This window comes from Podarcis liolepis (assembly GCF_965112155.1).
Source record: "Podarcis liolepis genome assembly, chromosome: 2".
Lineage (NCBI taxonomy): Eukaryota > Metazoa > Chordata > Lepidosauria > Squamata > Lacertidae > Podarcis > Podarcis liolepis.
In genome coordinates this window covers 108,199,755-108,215,609 of record NC_139555.1, presented here as the reverse complement: position 1 = coordinate 108,215,609, position 15,855 = coordinate 108,199,755, and the positions used below count along the sequence as shown (strand labels likewise).

At 45.8% G+C, this 15,855-nt stretch overlaps 1 protein-coding gene across 5 annotated transcripts in view; it reads left to right on the top strand.

Moving 5' to 3' along the window:
- Window positions 1-15,855, top strand: part of LOC310702019 (uncharacterized protein) — a 39,751-nt gene that overhangs the window by 11,500 nt on the left and 12,396 nt on the right. For 2 of the 5 annotated variants that reach the window (XR_014523143.1, XM_083493628.1), the window contains exon 2: window positions 5,512-5,652. Coding sequence is in view for 1 of the 5 variants with exons in the window: in XM_083493628.1 (XP_083349754.1) it covers window positions 5,512-5,652 (141 nt within the window). In the remaining 4 variants the exon portion in view is untranslated. Of the gene's footprint in view, window positions 1-5,511; window positions 5,653-8,401; window positions 8,585-12,485; window positions 12,651-15,855 lie in introns of those variants that run through there. The other 3 variants (XR_014523144.1, XR_014523146.1, XR_014523147.1) reach the window with 2 other exon arrangements.

Genomic DNA, 15,855 nt, shown 5'->3' with positions numbered 1-15,855 from the left:
ACTTGTCCTCCGCTCTTCCTCAGTAGCATGTTGGACGCCTTCCGACCTGAGGGGCTCATCTTCCAGCGTCATAACTTTTATATGCCTGTTGCCATGGAGTTTTCTTGGCAGGGATACTGGAGTGGCTTGCCGGTTCCTGCTCCAGGTGGATCACGTTTGGTCAAAACTCTCCACTATGACCTGTCCATCTTGGGTGGCCCTGCACGGTATAGCTCATAGCTTCTCTGAGTTATCCAAGCCCCTTTGCCATGGCAAGGCAGTGATCCATGAAGGGGTCAGGGTATTGGCAGAGATGATTTCCACAGATCCCGCTATGTCTCCTGTCCTTGTAATCCCTGCACGGTCCTAACTTCAGGAAGGGGAATGATGCTCTAATGCACAGGGCAGGGGGGATTATTTCAACTTTATTTATTTACTTATTTATTTACTTATTAAAACATTTGATTTTTAAAAAATCAAAGTAGTGTGCAACAGACATAAGTGCAGCCTTTCCCCTCCCCATGCAGTTCACCAACTAGCTTTGAAAAAATGTTTAATTGTCTGCACAAACTTGACAGCTTACAATAGCAGCTGCAGGCAGTGCTCCTCCTATCATAGCTGCAGTGACACACACACACACACACACACACACACACACACACACCGTTGGTGCAAACTCTCTGGTGTTCACATCTGTTGATGTTGCCCATCCGGCTGTTTTAGGGTTGCCATATGTAGGAAGCAGTGTCCAGACAGAAATCACTAAAAATGTCTGTGGAAATCCAGACATATGTCAACCCATGTCAGCATTATTGTATTGGGAAATTTCCCTTAAAAATAGCTCAAAAACCTCTTTATTCTTTTCTCTCTTTTTTGCAATTATGTCCCAAAAATCAACAACCCTGGCTAATAAGGAGAAGAAGAATAAAAGCTTTACAACTTTAGTGTCTAGATTTTTACTTTTTGAAATATGGCAACTCTAAGCTGCTGCTTGGCACCTGCCACTCTCAGGAGGCTCACTAGAGGACCCTTTCTGCAAAGTCTCTACAATGCTGGAGCTGGCTGCACCCTCAGATGCCTGTTATGGGGATGTGGCAGAGGGGAGGGTGCTCCTGGTTGTAGGCACAGCCAATCACGTTCTGCAGAACTCCGTGGGGATCAATTTACACCTTCTGTAAGAACCACCTGTTGGGATACTGCCAGGGAGACAAAATCCATCATGGCCCCAGAAGTGCTTGTACCATCCATGGTGTCACTTCCAAAACTAGCATCTGCAAAGATTTCGAGACCTCCAGTCTTCTGACTGGTGAACCTCAGCCTGTAGTGCAAAGTCCCTTTCAAATAGCGGGCTATGTGCTTCAGAGCTTTCCAATCCTGAACAGTAGGATTATTAGCATGTCTGCTAAGCAGGTTAGTGTTTACAGCTATGTCAGGTCTTGAGCATCTAGCAATGAAATTCAAGTTGCCTAGAATGCATCTGTACAGCCTAGTGTCAGAAAACGCTTCAGCAGTACTATCTACCAGGTAACCTGTCACCATCGGTGTGTCTGCTAGGTTTGCATCAACCAAATTCAACCTGGTTAACACATCAGCAATTTTCTGTGTTTGGTGTACCAGAAAATTACCTGCTTGGTCACTCTCCACCTGCAGAGAAAGATAGTTGGATACCTCACCAAGATCCTTCATGTCAAAGTGCTCCTTCAGCTGAGCTAGGGTGCTTTGGTACAAAGCCTGATTCTTCCAAAACATCAGAAGATCATCAACAAAACATAAACAATACAGTTTGTTTTGCCCCTCCTCCTTGACAAAAACACATGGATCAGCTTTGCCCTGGTGAAAACCTAGGGAAAGCAATGTCTCAGTGAGTTTTGTGTTCCAACACCTGGCACTCTGCTTGAGACCATATAAGGATTTCCGCAGTTTACAGACCATTCCCTTCTGTATCTGCATTCCATCAGGTGGAAGCATATACAGCTCCTCCCCCAAAACCCCGTACAAAAAGCTGTATTAATGTCATGATGGGAAACATGCAGTTTCTCCTCTGCAGCAATCTTGAGCATTAACCGAATGCTCTCATACTTGACGGTGGGTGAGTAGGTCTCGTGGTAACCCTGTCCTGGTACCTGTGAAAAACCTCTGGCAACCAATCTGGCTTTGTGTCTAACTACCTTGCCATTCTGGTCTGTCTTGGCCCATTTGCTGCCAACCAGTCTCATTCCTGGGACTACCGGTACCAGTTCCCAAGTTTGGTTCCTATTCAAGGAATCAACTTCAGCCTTCATGGCATTAAGCCAAGGCACAGCATCTTTAGAGGTTAACTCCTGAACCTCTTTGAAACTTGAAGGTTCCCACACCTTCTCTGAGCTACTAAGAACAGCAGTTGCCATCTTAGCAAACTCATCAGCAAATCTCTTTGGAGGTCTGCCTTTAGTCGCCCTTTCAGATCTGCGTACTAGACGCAAGTCTTCTGGACTCATCTCCTCCTTCTTAGGAGAAAAGTGACCAATGGTGAACAGTGGTTCTTCCAGTTCATTGTCAGATGCATCAGATGGTCTGACTGAGGCCTTTGCGCTCTTGTAGTCTGCTGTGTCATCACTGTCGCTGACACCAGCAGCAGCGCCGCCCAATGAACTGGAATCCGAACTCTGATCATCATCATCATCATCCTCTTCTTCCTCAACACCATCTGCTTTTTTCACATCACCTTCATCCTCCTCTGGGTAACTCTTGAAAATTCCCACATTTCCCCCCCACTTAGGATTGTACTCAACACTCTTTGTGAACTTAATGGACTTAGAGTCAGTCATCCATACCCTGTATGCACCTTTTTCGTACCCCATGAACAAACCATGTGCCCCACGCTTCCCAAGCTTGTTGCTCTGTGGGGTGTGTACCCACATGTCAGAACCAAAGATTCTCATGTGCTTGACGCAAGGTTTCTTACCGAACATCTTCTCATAGGGGGTACAACCAATAGGTGATGACAGTCTGCGATTATAAGTGTAAACAAAAGTCAACAGAGCCTCCCCCCAATACTTATCAGGGAGATTGGCATCATGCAACAAGGTTTTTAGGCCTTGAAGCAATGTTTGATTTGCTCGCTCCGCAAGTCCATTCATCCATGGCGATCTAGGTGCTGACAAGTCATGCTGGATTCCTTTCTCAGTCAGGAAAGCTTGAAACTGCTGAGAAGTGAACTCCCCGCCCCGATCAGTAAGGAGACAGCCGATAGGTTTACTGTGAACATTCTCCAACCAAGCACAGAATGCCTTGAACTTCGGAAACACTTGCGATTTCTGCTCGAGCATAAACACATGAATGTACCTGGAAAAAGAATCAATCAGAACCATGAAGTACCTTGCTCCACCCAAAGAGGGCGCAAGTGGACCAACCAGGTCTGCGTGGACTAGCTGGTAGGGTTTGGAAGCCTGCCTGCTAGACTCCTTGCCTTTTGGAGCAACCTTCACCTTGTTCTCTGCACAAGATACACATTTCATGTGAAACTTACAGGGTTTGATGTTCAAACCCTGAACCAATCCTGGCATCTTGGCCAGTGCCTGCCAAGACATGTGACAAAATCTTCTGTGTGCTTCATGAATGCATCCTGCATGAAGAATTTTGTTAGTTTGTGCAACACAAGAATCAACATTAGACACAACAGCACCATTGTCATCATAAGTTATACAGAACAATCCATCTATAAACTTTGCATGCAAAATGTCCTCTTTGCCTTTCCTGATGACACAGACGTTCCTCTTGAAGGAAATCTCAAAGCCATGCCCAGTCAGCTGTGGGACACTGAGCAAATTGTCTGCAGCACCTGGAACATAAAGTACACCTTTGATGGTTGTGTGCAGACTTGCCAGTCTCACAGTCCCTTCTCCTGCGATTCGCAACGTCTTTCCGTCAGCCAGGTGGATCTCACCATGTGAGGTTTGAAGGAGATAAAGAGATGCCGGTCTTTTGCCAAATGGCGGGTGCATCCAGAATCTACAATAAATCTGGCCTTGGCCTTTGGAGCAGTTTTTCTGGCAAGCAAAACCTTGTTTTCCACAGGTGTGGGCTTTTGCTGCTTGCCCCCCTGCTCCTGGCCATCAGACTTGCCTTTAGCCTTTGGTGAAGCTGTGCCAGCAAACAAAGCCTTGTTTTCCACTGGCGTGGGCTCTTCAGCCCCCTTCTGCTTCAGGCCATCTGCAGGCACTGGTCTCTGTTTACCTCTGGCCTTCCGGCCTCTGCAAAGGCGATGACCTTGGTTCTCACGAGAAACAGAGCTCTCAGCTGCCGACTCCTTGGCTCACCCTTGGGGCTGGAATGCTGCCTGGGATGACATCACAGTCAGCTCCCCCTGCAGCTTGCAACCGGTGCCTTCAGCATCCCTGCATTCACTCGCCTTCTGGGAAACAGCCAGGACCTCCAATGCAGTCAAACTCTGGGCTGGGATGACTGGCGGATGGGCTATCTTCAAAGCATTCCACATCTTGCGTGCAGTTGTGTTACCAGCTAACGTGGCAATTTCCTCCAGAGAGACGGACAAGACTATTACGTCTATGGCCTTTAAATTTTGGGCCCGCCATCTATCTGTCAGAGGAACTGGAGGGGCTTCAGACACAGTATGCCACACCCCAAACTGACGTAGTAGACTTTCACACCATTTTGCCCAGGTCTGATAATTGTGCCGATTTAACTTTGGGCACTCAGCAGCTTCAGAAGCTTGGAAAAACTCCATTCCAACTCTTTACTTGAGCCGTGAGTCTTTTTCACTTCAGAGACTTCTTATCTCGGCAGCTCATAAATCTTGAGGCCTGCTTGGCTCGACTCCCAGACCAATTAGTTGGCCAGAGTTCAAAGAGACTTTGCCGCGGCAACAAAAAGCCTCACTTTCGCTTTTCCCACACATAACTTCACAGTCTCTTTTGCAGTCTTACTCTCCTGTAAGTGCCGTGAATCTGGGCCCGAAACCTGTTGTTGGGATACTGCCAGGGAGACAACGTCCATCATGGCCCCACAAGTCGTCCCTGGACGTCCATCGATCTCCCGTAGACATGCAGTATCAGCAATTAGCAACATGAGCTCCAGAAATAGCTTGCACATTCCAGAGCTGATGCACGCTATATCAGCAGATAATGCACAGCGAAAGATGCACTCAGGAGAGCATTATTTACAAGTTTATTCAGCATTGATCAGAACAAAGAAAACATGACTGCCTGCTTCATGTTTCAGACACACAGAGAGAAACGAAAGCATAGACACAACTGAAACATCCTGTGAACAGGAAATACACAGACTCTGTGACTCACAAAGCCTGCTCCCTTTTAAGGTGGAACGGAAATATCCTAACACCACCAATGTCCTTTTTAGACTCAGGGCATCTCAGCATTTTTCTTCTTTGAAGGAAACAACGAGTTTGGTGACTTAGAAGGTCAGGAAGGGACAAGACATGTAAACAGAAAAACATGCCTTACAGCAGGTGCCTCCCTCCCTCCCTCCCTCCCTCCCTCCCTCCCTCCCTCCCTCCCTTTCTTCTTTTAACAGCAAATACCTTAATCTGTAGCCTGTGCAGTTCAGAGGGTCCAGGACAGCCGTGTATACAAGCTGCCCCATATGAAGAGAAATGCCCTTATGATCCACGTACAGGACACCCTGCAGCCTGCGTCTTGTACAGAATCACTTCAAGTGAGTGGTCCTTCTTGTCTTTCTCTCCCCATCCCCCTTATTTTCAGTGCACTTCCATGAGTGGCTGATGGGGCATGGCTAGTATGACTGGGTGCAGAGGAGGCCGGGGATCTTGCAACTTCAGTAGTACAAGTAGTACAATGGAAGCTTAGAGCTTCCATTGGAATGAGGTGCTTCTCTCGTTGTTCAAGCACCTCGTTCCAATGGAGCTCTAAGCTATCCCAATGCAGCCTCCATACGAAACCTGATTGCAGTCACATGACGGAACGTATCCCCCCTGGAAATTCTCTGAAGCAACAATACCTGCAGGCAGTAAGAGAAACATGAATTTTCTAAGTTCACTTTTGATTCTCCAGTCAAACTCTAGCATGTCAAGGTACAGATGGGATCCTGGATAAGTCCATGTGATGCAGTCCACCTGGCTGAGGTATCTCAAGTCAGGGGCCAGGTTGGGCCCTCTGGCCAGTGGCGTCCTAATTGCAGTGCTTCTCCTAATGCCAGGGAAGAGTTCCCATTCATTCTTCAGGATAAGCAGGGGGGTTGGGTGCTATACCTGGCAACAGTGGTAGCAAAAACCTGCCCTTCAGCACAGACCCCCGTTTCCCCAGCTGTCACTGATGGGGACCTAGCAAGGGGGGGATCCTGACATTATCTTTTTTAAAAAAATATTTATTAAAAAAAGATTTTTTAAAAAAATTACAAAGAAAAAAGACAAAAACAGAAAAAGAAAAAAGAAAACCATCATTTTCAGATTTTCCACTTTCATTACCTTCTTTCCATGACCTCCTCCCATCTCTTGTATCTTGATTAATAATTGTCACAGCAAATCCTTTCCCCAATTCATAATATTCTGTCTTACTCTATTTTCATCTTATCTTATAAAAAACCTTAAAACTTAAGACTTAAATCTTATTTTTACCAGCTTCTCATAACCATTACCCTTTTACCTGATTCTTTAAACATTTTTACAAGAGCCAAGTAATTTCATTTCAACATTTTTCCAACGTTCATAAAACATTTCTAACGATAAAAAACGAAAATAAAAACAATCCAATCTTCTTCCAGCGTCCCCTCCCCCCGGTCCCGGGATTGTCAGTCCTTTTTATCCCATTAGTCTGGCACATTAACCTGGTGATCTTATATCTGAGGCCTTCAAATCTCTTCCATGTCCCTTCCGCAGCTCTTCTTCATATTTTCCTTTCACTCGTGGGAACTCCAGCTTGGTAGTGTTTTTGACCGTTTTCAACAAATCAGCCCCTTTCCCATAGTCCAGACTAGACTCCATGTGGTACTTTAAGACATGTTTCAAATTCCCTCCAAAATTGGAAGTCCCAACAGCTCCAAACCTCTGACGGCCCATTGCCAGACTCGGAAAGTCCAAACATCCCTGCATAGGGGGGTCAGTCCAACCCCCCATTTCTAAATCAATCCAAACTTTGTCTTTCCAAATCTGTTTTTTTCCAAGTTCATTTGTCAAATCCAAAGGCTCATTTTCCTGCTGGGCCAAAAGTCCCTCCATCTCTGGCGCCCAAGATTCTGCAACATCCTCTTCTCTCATCTGCTCTGTCAGGACACACTCCTGTTTAAGTTCCTGGGTGGGCTCCATATAATTTCCCACTACCTGTTCAAATGCTCTGGCCGCATTAGCCATCAAATCCGTCTTCTGACTTAACTAATCCAATAGGGCATTTATTTTACAGAAAGCACCCAACAGTGCTTCTGAAAACATTGTCCTGCAAGGTCACAAGTCCTTTCCCACGGTTGTAATCTGTGGCAGCTGCAAGCTCCCTAGAATTGGTTACAGTTTCACAGTCCCCCTCTAGGGGGAAAACTTCTGGTTGTTCTTTCTTTTAAGGACAATAGCAACAAAGTTTCTTTTTTAAAGATATTTTGTCAATATTTGTTCCTTTAAAATGCGAAAGGAAACAGTGGAATCACAATGTTACTCTTCTTTTAACTATCTGTCAAAAACACTTGTCTCTGGTCAATGAGCTTCAAAACATCAATTCTGACACCCCGCTCCAGGGTCAGGACGGTGGAAAGTTACTTTACTTTAAACTCACTTCTGCAGGTTTAAACAGTCCAGAAAAAGATCCCCCTTCTTCTCCTGCTACCGAAGGGGGGTTCAACGATTTTAAATGGTGAAATTCGATCCTTTAAAAGTGATTTTCTAAGCTCTAGTGTACGTTATCTTTGCTTTCTCCTGACTACAAGGAAACTGAAGGCTGACTTCCTGTTTAGACCTTCCTGTTTCAGTACCAAATTAAGGTGAATTTTAAAGTCCAATTCCTTTCTAATCGCCAGTTCTTATTTGCAGACCAATTGTTCAATGTTTAAGTACTCACGGGTGATTATTTTAGATGCCAAATTGTCCCAGGAAAAAGGCAGCGCTCTCCGGCAACAGCTATGCGGCTTCGCTCCACGGAAAAAGCAATTGACTCACAGCACCACGCCACTTCCCCCTCTTTGCTTCGGAGCCCGTTAGTGGGTTCCTTTGCGGGTTGGGGGGCGCTAAGGGTGCCCGCCGAGTCCCACGGTCACAGGCTTCATCCGCCTGCGATTTCTAAAAGGGTCTCCGCTTTGCGGGAGCGGAAAGGACCCGTTTCACGCGGAGCTGGTCCCTCCAGTTCAGGGGGAGTCCACCATTGCCGATGGCGCCACCCCGGAAGTCGGATCCTGACATTATCATCAAGCAACTTTCACCAGTTACTAACAGTAACCCAGATACTTTTCTTTCTCTTCCTATCAGAAACTGGACGTGTATTGCGCTACTACAAAAAATGCGGCTTCTATACCAGCGACTGCAAAACTCGAAAGGTCTACGATGACGTACCGGAAGTGCACGAGCTCCACTGCTGTAACGACAGAGACCACTGCCTTTGAATGCCGTCTAAGGAGGATGCTGTATTAAAAGAACTCCTATGTGAACAAATGGCTGTGCAATTTGAGTTACATTGCTGTGTGGGGATGTCTATGTGAGTGGGCTCTGTGTGTGCCCAGTGGCGTGCACTTCAAACCAAGTGACATCTTCCTTACTCAAAGTTCAGCTACTATGACTACTTATTGCCTGGTATTTTCTGCCTAGGAACAAGTGGGTGGGACCACCTCACCATAACAACCCTTTTGCAGAGAGCTGATTATCCAGAGAACGGGAGATTGACAGAAAAATATTCAGGATTCTCTCTCCATTGAAATTCAGTACTGGAGGTTGGGGAAAATAGAAAGAGAGTAGTTTGGGAATCTAGTGGATACTTAAGAATAAGTAGTAGTAGACCAGCCTCCCCTGAACTTAGGTTTTTCATCTGGAGAGAGGACTGCTTTCCGTTCATATCTTTCTGGTGAATGAGTGATTGGAAAAATTTTCTGCTGTGAGTCCAAGCAAGAGGCTTTGAAACTCATTTCTTCAATTCGTTGTAAAGTGGCTTTTTACTGAAGATTCTGGGTGAAGTCTTTTTGAGGGGAAAATATTCCATTTAATTAGTCCAACTTATCACCCTTGGGAGCATCTGAGGACCGTACAGAAATCCACTCAGTGGCTGCAGGGTCAGTAGCTGTGTGGCCTCCCAGCCAATTCACCCAGTAGCGCTGGTGAAATATGTCCTTTAGGTCCTCGAGTAAGACACCATCATTTGGAAGCTGTGCTCTAGGACATTCTGTAGAGGATTTCAGAATCTCGGGTTGGATCAGTCCCAGCTCTGGCCAAGCTAGCAGTCCAAAAGTGCGCCAGTGCAAGTAGATGAATAAGTACCACTGTGGCGGAAAAGGACACTGCATTTCCGTGCACTCTGGCTTCAGTCATGCTGTTCCGTTGTGCCAGAAGCAGTTTAGTCCTGCTGGCCACATGACCCAGAAAGCTGTCTGCGGACAAACGCCGGCTCCCTCCGCCTGAAAGCGAGATGAGCACCACAACCCCATAGTCGCCTTTGACTGAACTTTACCGTCCAGGGGTCCTTTACCATTCTACTGGGGTATCACAAGCACTTAGGATTGTTAAAATTAAAAGATGTATGTTCTCGGCCTCGGAGCCAAATCAGCTACTGAACTTGCCTACCCTGGTGCACCATGCTCCTCTTTTGGTTTGTGTGGCTCAGTCAACCAAGAAATGTGGAGCTGGGTACAGAACTCATTGAAAGGAACAGGCATGCCTCCACAAAAGATAGCCTCAGAGAACCACTGAGGTCTGGACATTCTGTAGAGCATCCAGCTAAACTCACGTCCCATTAGCATTTTTTAAACAATCAGGACATGATGCACTTAACGGCTCAAGGAACTACCACCCACATCTCTGCTGCTCTTCAGAGCCAGCACAGAGTCCTCTTGTAGGTTTAAGCCCACTAGAATGGGGTGAGCAGCCAAGAAGGCCCCTCTCGCCCTTATATAATGTCTGTAATGAGCCTCAGACAGAGAGACGTGTTGCTCAACAGAGATAGAGCTGCCCCTTCTACTTACTGCCAGGAAGCCTAGTCTGCTGTCTCCAAGCTATCACTCCAAGCTATCATTTCTTCAGTTCATTGTAAAAGGTCTTGTTCCTGAGGATTCTGGATGAAGCCTTTTTGAGGGGAAAAGGTTCCATTTAATTATTCCAACTTACCACCATTGGGAGCTTCTGAGGACTGTACAGAAATCCACTCAGTGGCTGCAGGGTCAGTAGCTGTGTGGCCTCCCAGCCCATTCACCCAGTAGCGCTGGTGAAATATGCCCTTTAGGTCCTCGAGTAAAATATACCCTTCTGTATCCAAACCTTTTAATGTAAAAACTGGTCTTTGATCCAGGTCTAATAGTGCCTAGTCAGCTGAAGTTTCATGTGATGCAACAATCACGTATGCCTGGCTGCAGTTTCCTGGTGAGGAACACATACTGCAATCCTTCCCCATAGATAGCATCAGGAGCCCAGGGAGGCCTAGGACTATGAAACAGCCATGTGAGTAGCACATATGGGCCTGGCTGAAGCTTCCTGGTGGTAAACAAGTAATCCCTACATGTAAGAGGGTTGCTGAAGTCTGGGACACTCTGTACTGCATCCGGCTGGTTCCTCAGCTTCAGCCCATTTGGATTTGTCCAAACAAGCAGTATATTATGCACCTAAAAAGCTCCTGTGCCTTTCGAGCCTAGCAGAGACAGGTGCCCTGAGGAAGAAAGAAGGTGCCTCTGAGCCTCATAAAATGAAAGTCTTGTTAACTGAAAGGAATACACTTCCTTCCCATGTAAGACAGCATCATTTGGAAGATGGGCTCTAGGACATTCTGTACAGCATTTGGCATCTCCAGTTGGATCAGTCCCAGCTCCGGCCAACCTTGCAGTCCAAAAGTGCGCCCGTGCAAGTAGATAAATAAATACCACTGTGGCGGAAATGGAAATTGCATTACCGTGCACTCTGGCTTCAGTCATGTTGTTCCGTTGTGCCAGAAGCAGTTTAGTCCTGCTGGTCACATGACCCAGAAAGCTGTCTGTGGACAAATGCCGGCTCCCTCGGCCTGAAAGGAGATGAGTGCCGCAACCCCATAGTTGCCTTCGACTGGACTTTACCATCCAGGGGTCCTTTACCTTTTTACTGGGGTATCACAAGCACTTAGGATTGTTAAAATTAAAAGCTGTATGTTCTCGGCCTCAGAGCCAAAGCAGCTACTGAACTTGCCTACCCTGGTGCACCATGCTCCTCTTTTGGTTTGTGTGGCTCAGTCAACCAAAAATGTGGAGCTCCGTAGAGAACTCATTGAAAGGAACAGGCATGCCTCCACAAAAGATAGCATCAGCGAACCACTGAGGTCTGGGACATTCTGTAGAGCATCCAGCTAAACTCACGTCCCATTAGTATTTGTTAAACAATCAGGACATGATGCACTTAACGGCTCAAGGAACTACCACCCACATCTCTGCTGTTCTTCAGAGCCAGCCCAGAGCCCTCTTGTAGGTTTAAGCCCACTAGAATGGGGTGAGCAGCCAAGAAGGCCCCTCTCGGCCTTATATAATGTCTGTATTGAGCCTCAGACAGAGAGACGTGTTGCTCAACAAAGAGCTGCCCCTTCTACTTACTGTCAGGAAGCCGCACAATATGTGTTCTCAGCCTGAAGCAAAGTTCTTAACCCGAGGTACTATTTCTGGGTTAGTGGAGTCTGTAACCTGAAGCATCTGTAACCTAAGTGTCTGTAACCTGAGGTATCACTGTACATGGCATTTCCGTGTGCTCTGGCTTTTCTCATGTTGTTCTGTTGCTCCAGAAGCAGTTTAGTCCTGCTGGCCACATGACCTGGAAAGCTGTCTGTGGTCAAACGCTGGCTCCCTCGGCCTGAAAGTGAGATGAGTGCCTCAACCCCATAGTTGTCTTTGACTGGACTTATCCGTCCACAGGTCCTTTACCTTTTACCTTTTTACTGGGGTATCACAATCACTTAGGATTGTTAAAATTAAAAGCATTGTATGTTCTGGGCCTCGGAGGCCAATCAACTTCTGAACTTGCCTGCCCTGGTGCACCATGCTCCTCTTTTGGTTTCCGTGGCTCTGTCAACCAGGAAATGTGGAGCTGGGCAGAGAACCCATTGAAAGGAACGGGCATGCCTCCACAAAAGATAGCATCAGAGGACCACTGGGGTATGGAACATTCTGTAGAGCATCCAGCTGAACCCACATCCCATTAACATTTGTTAAACAATCAGGACATAATGCACTTAATGGCTCAAGGAACCACCACCCACATCTCTGCTGCTCTTCAGAGCCACCCCAGAGCCCTCTTGTACCTTGAAGCCCATTAGAAGGGGTTGAGCAGCCAAGAAGGCCCCTCTTGGCCTTATATAATGACTGTATTGAGCCTCAGACGTAGAGAAGTATTTGAGCTCTTCCTCCTCCTTATTACCAGGAAGCCTAATCGTTTGTCTCCAAGCAATCACTCTTCAAAACAGTCTTTCTAATCAGACACAGCTTTTTTCTTGCTAACATGAAGCCACGCTTGGCTCAGGTCTGGCTGCTTGGAGTCTGTCTTTTGCTCTGCCTCAGCTGTGGAGGTAAGTCCCACCTGCCAATGGAAAAACATGGTAGGCCACCAATTCAAATGTGCTGTATGTCCACCACCTATCTTCCTAAGAACTGGCGAACCCGTAAGCTATTTTCTTTCTCTTTTTAGCTCTGGCACCTATTTGGGGATAATGATTGAAAGGCTAACTTTGGAAATAATGCAGACCTGGAGAAAGGTTTTGATACTATTAAGTGCCAGATCTATACAGGCATCATCACCCACCATGCTTGGGTCAGGGTATTGGCAGAGATGATTTCCACAGATCCTGCTATGTCTCCTGTCCTTGTAATCCCTGCATGGTCCCAACTTCAGAAAGTTTTTCAGGGGAATGATGCTCTTTTGCACAGTGCAGGGGGGGCTTATTTTAACTTTATTTATTTACTTGTTAAAACATTTGATTTAAAAAAATATAGTAATTTGCAATAGTCATAAGTGCAGCCTTTCCCCTCCCCAAGCAGTTCACCAACTAGTTTTTTTAAAAATGTTTAATTGTCTGCATAAACCGGGCAGCTTAAAATGGGAGCTGTAGGCAGTGCTCCTTCTAACATAGCTCAATGACACACACACACACACACACACACACACACTCGTTGGTGCAAACTCTCTGGTGTTCACATCTGTTGATGTTGCCCATCCGGCTGTTGTAGGGTTGCCATACGTCGGAAGCAGTGTCCCAACAGAAATCACTAAAAATGTTCGTGGAAATCCGGACATATGGCAACCCATGTCAGCATTATCATATTGGGAAATTTCCCTTAAAAATAGCTCAAAAACCTCTTTATTCTTTTCTCTCTTTTTTGCAATTATGCCCCAAAAATCAACAACCCTGGCTAATAAGGAGAAGAAGAATAAAAGCTCTACAACTTTGGTGTCTAGATTTTCACTTTTTGAAATATGGCAACTCTAAGCTGCTGCTTGGCACCTGCCACTCTCAGGAGGCGCACTATGTCAGTGTTTGTAGAAAGCAAAAAAAAGAAGGAAAGGGTTCTGACCTCCCTTTATCTTCTCAGCCTCCTTGTCGGCACAAAAAGAGTCCACGGGAATATCCTTACAGAGTTTTATTAAAAGTCTTTGTGCAAAACACGACTGAATACCACACCAGCACCAACCAACCCAAACACCAGCCAACACGACACCAGCCAACAGTTCTCACCTATATATACAGCCTGCTGCAAGCCGCTGAGTCATGCTGACCCAGCTTTATTCACATTAAAGAAACAGCGGCCATTTTAGCCGTGACACCCCTTCTGTTTCTTAAATGCGAAAAACCCCAACAGAAACAATACATACATACATTATATACATAAACCCAGTTTTGTCATCAATTCATTATGGCATGTTGCTGGCAAAGGCTTGGTAAACAAATCAGCAATATTATCTTGTGATTGACAGTACTCCAGTTTGATTACCCCATTCTGTACACAATCTCTCACATTCGCATGACGGATAGCAATATGTTTTGATGCAGATTTCATTATTTCCGAGCCCGCTAATGCAATGCACGATTGGCTATCTTCATACACTTGGATAGGCAAATCTACTTTACAATCTAGATCTTTTAGTATCTGTATAAACCACATGATTTCATTGCATGCTAGCGACAGGCTCCCATATTCTGCCTCACAGGATGAGGTTGCAACAAATCCTTGTTTCTTTGACCTCCATCCAATTATGGAATTGGCAAACATCATAACCATTCCACTTGTAGATTTTCTAGTAGCTACACAGCTTCCCCAGTCCGCATCAACAAATACTTCTAGTTTTTCATCTTGTGTACTAGAGATCTTTAAACATACATTTAATGTCCCCTTTAGATATCTCATAAGCCTTTTCAAAGCACACCAATCGGCAGTACTGGGTTTAGATACACGTTGGCTCAGAACATTTGTAGCACATGCAATGTCTGGCCTTGACCACTGGCTTAAATACAACAGTGATCCTATTTTTGAGTGATACAACTCAGGCTGATCAAATTCATCATCACACACTGTCTTTGGGAAATCTGGTGTCATGGGAGTCTGAACTGGCTTGCAGTTTTCCATGCCAAACTGCTCTATTAAATGAAGAATTTTCTCTTTCTGACTCAATAGGAAGCTTCCATCAGCTTCCTGCCTTACTTCTATTCCCAAGTAATTGCTTACAGGCCCTAAGGCTTTAAGCTTAAACCTCTTTTCTAGTTGACTTGTGAGCTTCTGGATCTCATCTGTGGAACTCCCTGCCACAAGCAAATCATCAACAAAGACTAAGAGCATTAGATATTTGTTGCCTGTCCCCTTGGTGTACAAGCATGGATCAGCCACACTCCTTTTAAAACCAATTTTTACAAGGGCTTCATTTAAACACTGGTTCCAACACCTTCCACTTTGTTTGAGACCGTAAACAGCCTTTCTCAAACGCCAGACTGCACCATTTCCCTCTTCAAACCCAGGGGGTTGTCTCATTAACACTTCATGGTCTAAATTTGCATGCAGATATGCAGCGTCAACATCAAAATGGTGCACTGCTAGTTGTCTTACAGCAGCAATGGAAAGCATTAAACGAAAAGTTTCACTCTTTACCGTGGGAGAAAACACTTCATCATAACTCTCCCCTTTAATTTGAGTGAACCCTCTGGCTACTAATCTGGCTCGAAAACGTGGTTCCCCAGATGCAAGGGTTTTCCTTTTGTAAACCCACTTGCATGACACCACTCTGCCACCAGGGGGTGGCATTATGACCTCAAACACTTTGTTACGTTTAAAAGAGTCCATTTCTTCTTTCATAGCTTGTTCCCACAAAGCACGTTCCCCAGGGGGTAAGTCTAAGACTTCATTATAACTTTGTGGTTCCACACAACTCACATTGCATACTCTCACTCCTCCTAGGGTCAAACGCTGAGGAGGTACACCCTTGTTTGAACGCTGGGAGCGCCTAGGCACAACTACTTCTTCTTCCCCCCTTATCTCTGGCTCTTCTTCCTCTTCCTCTAGAGAAGTATTATCTATTGCCACATCTTTTGGGGAAATCTGTGCCTCCTCCTCATTCTGCTCCTGTGTTGCCAATGGCTGAGAAGAAGCCTCTTCTCTTACTTGCAGGGGCAGTAGGCAATCAGGGTTGGCATGGATCGCAGTCCATCTGTCCTGGTCAGCGAAGTCTGCACTTCGTGACAGAACCACGCGTCCTGGGCGTAAATTGAAACGCCACCCTTTGCCATA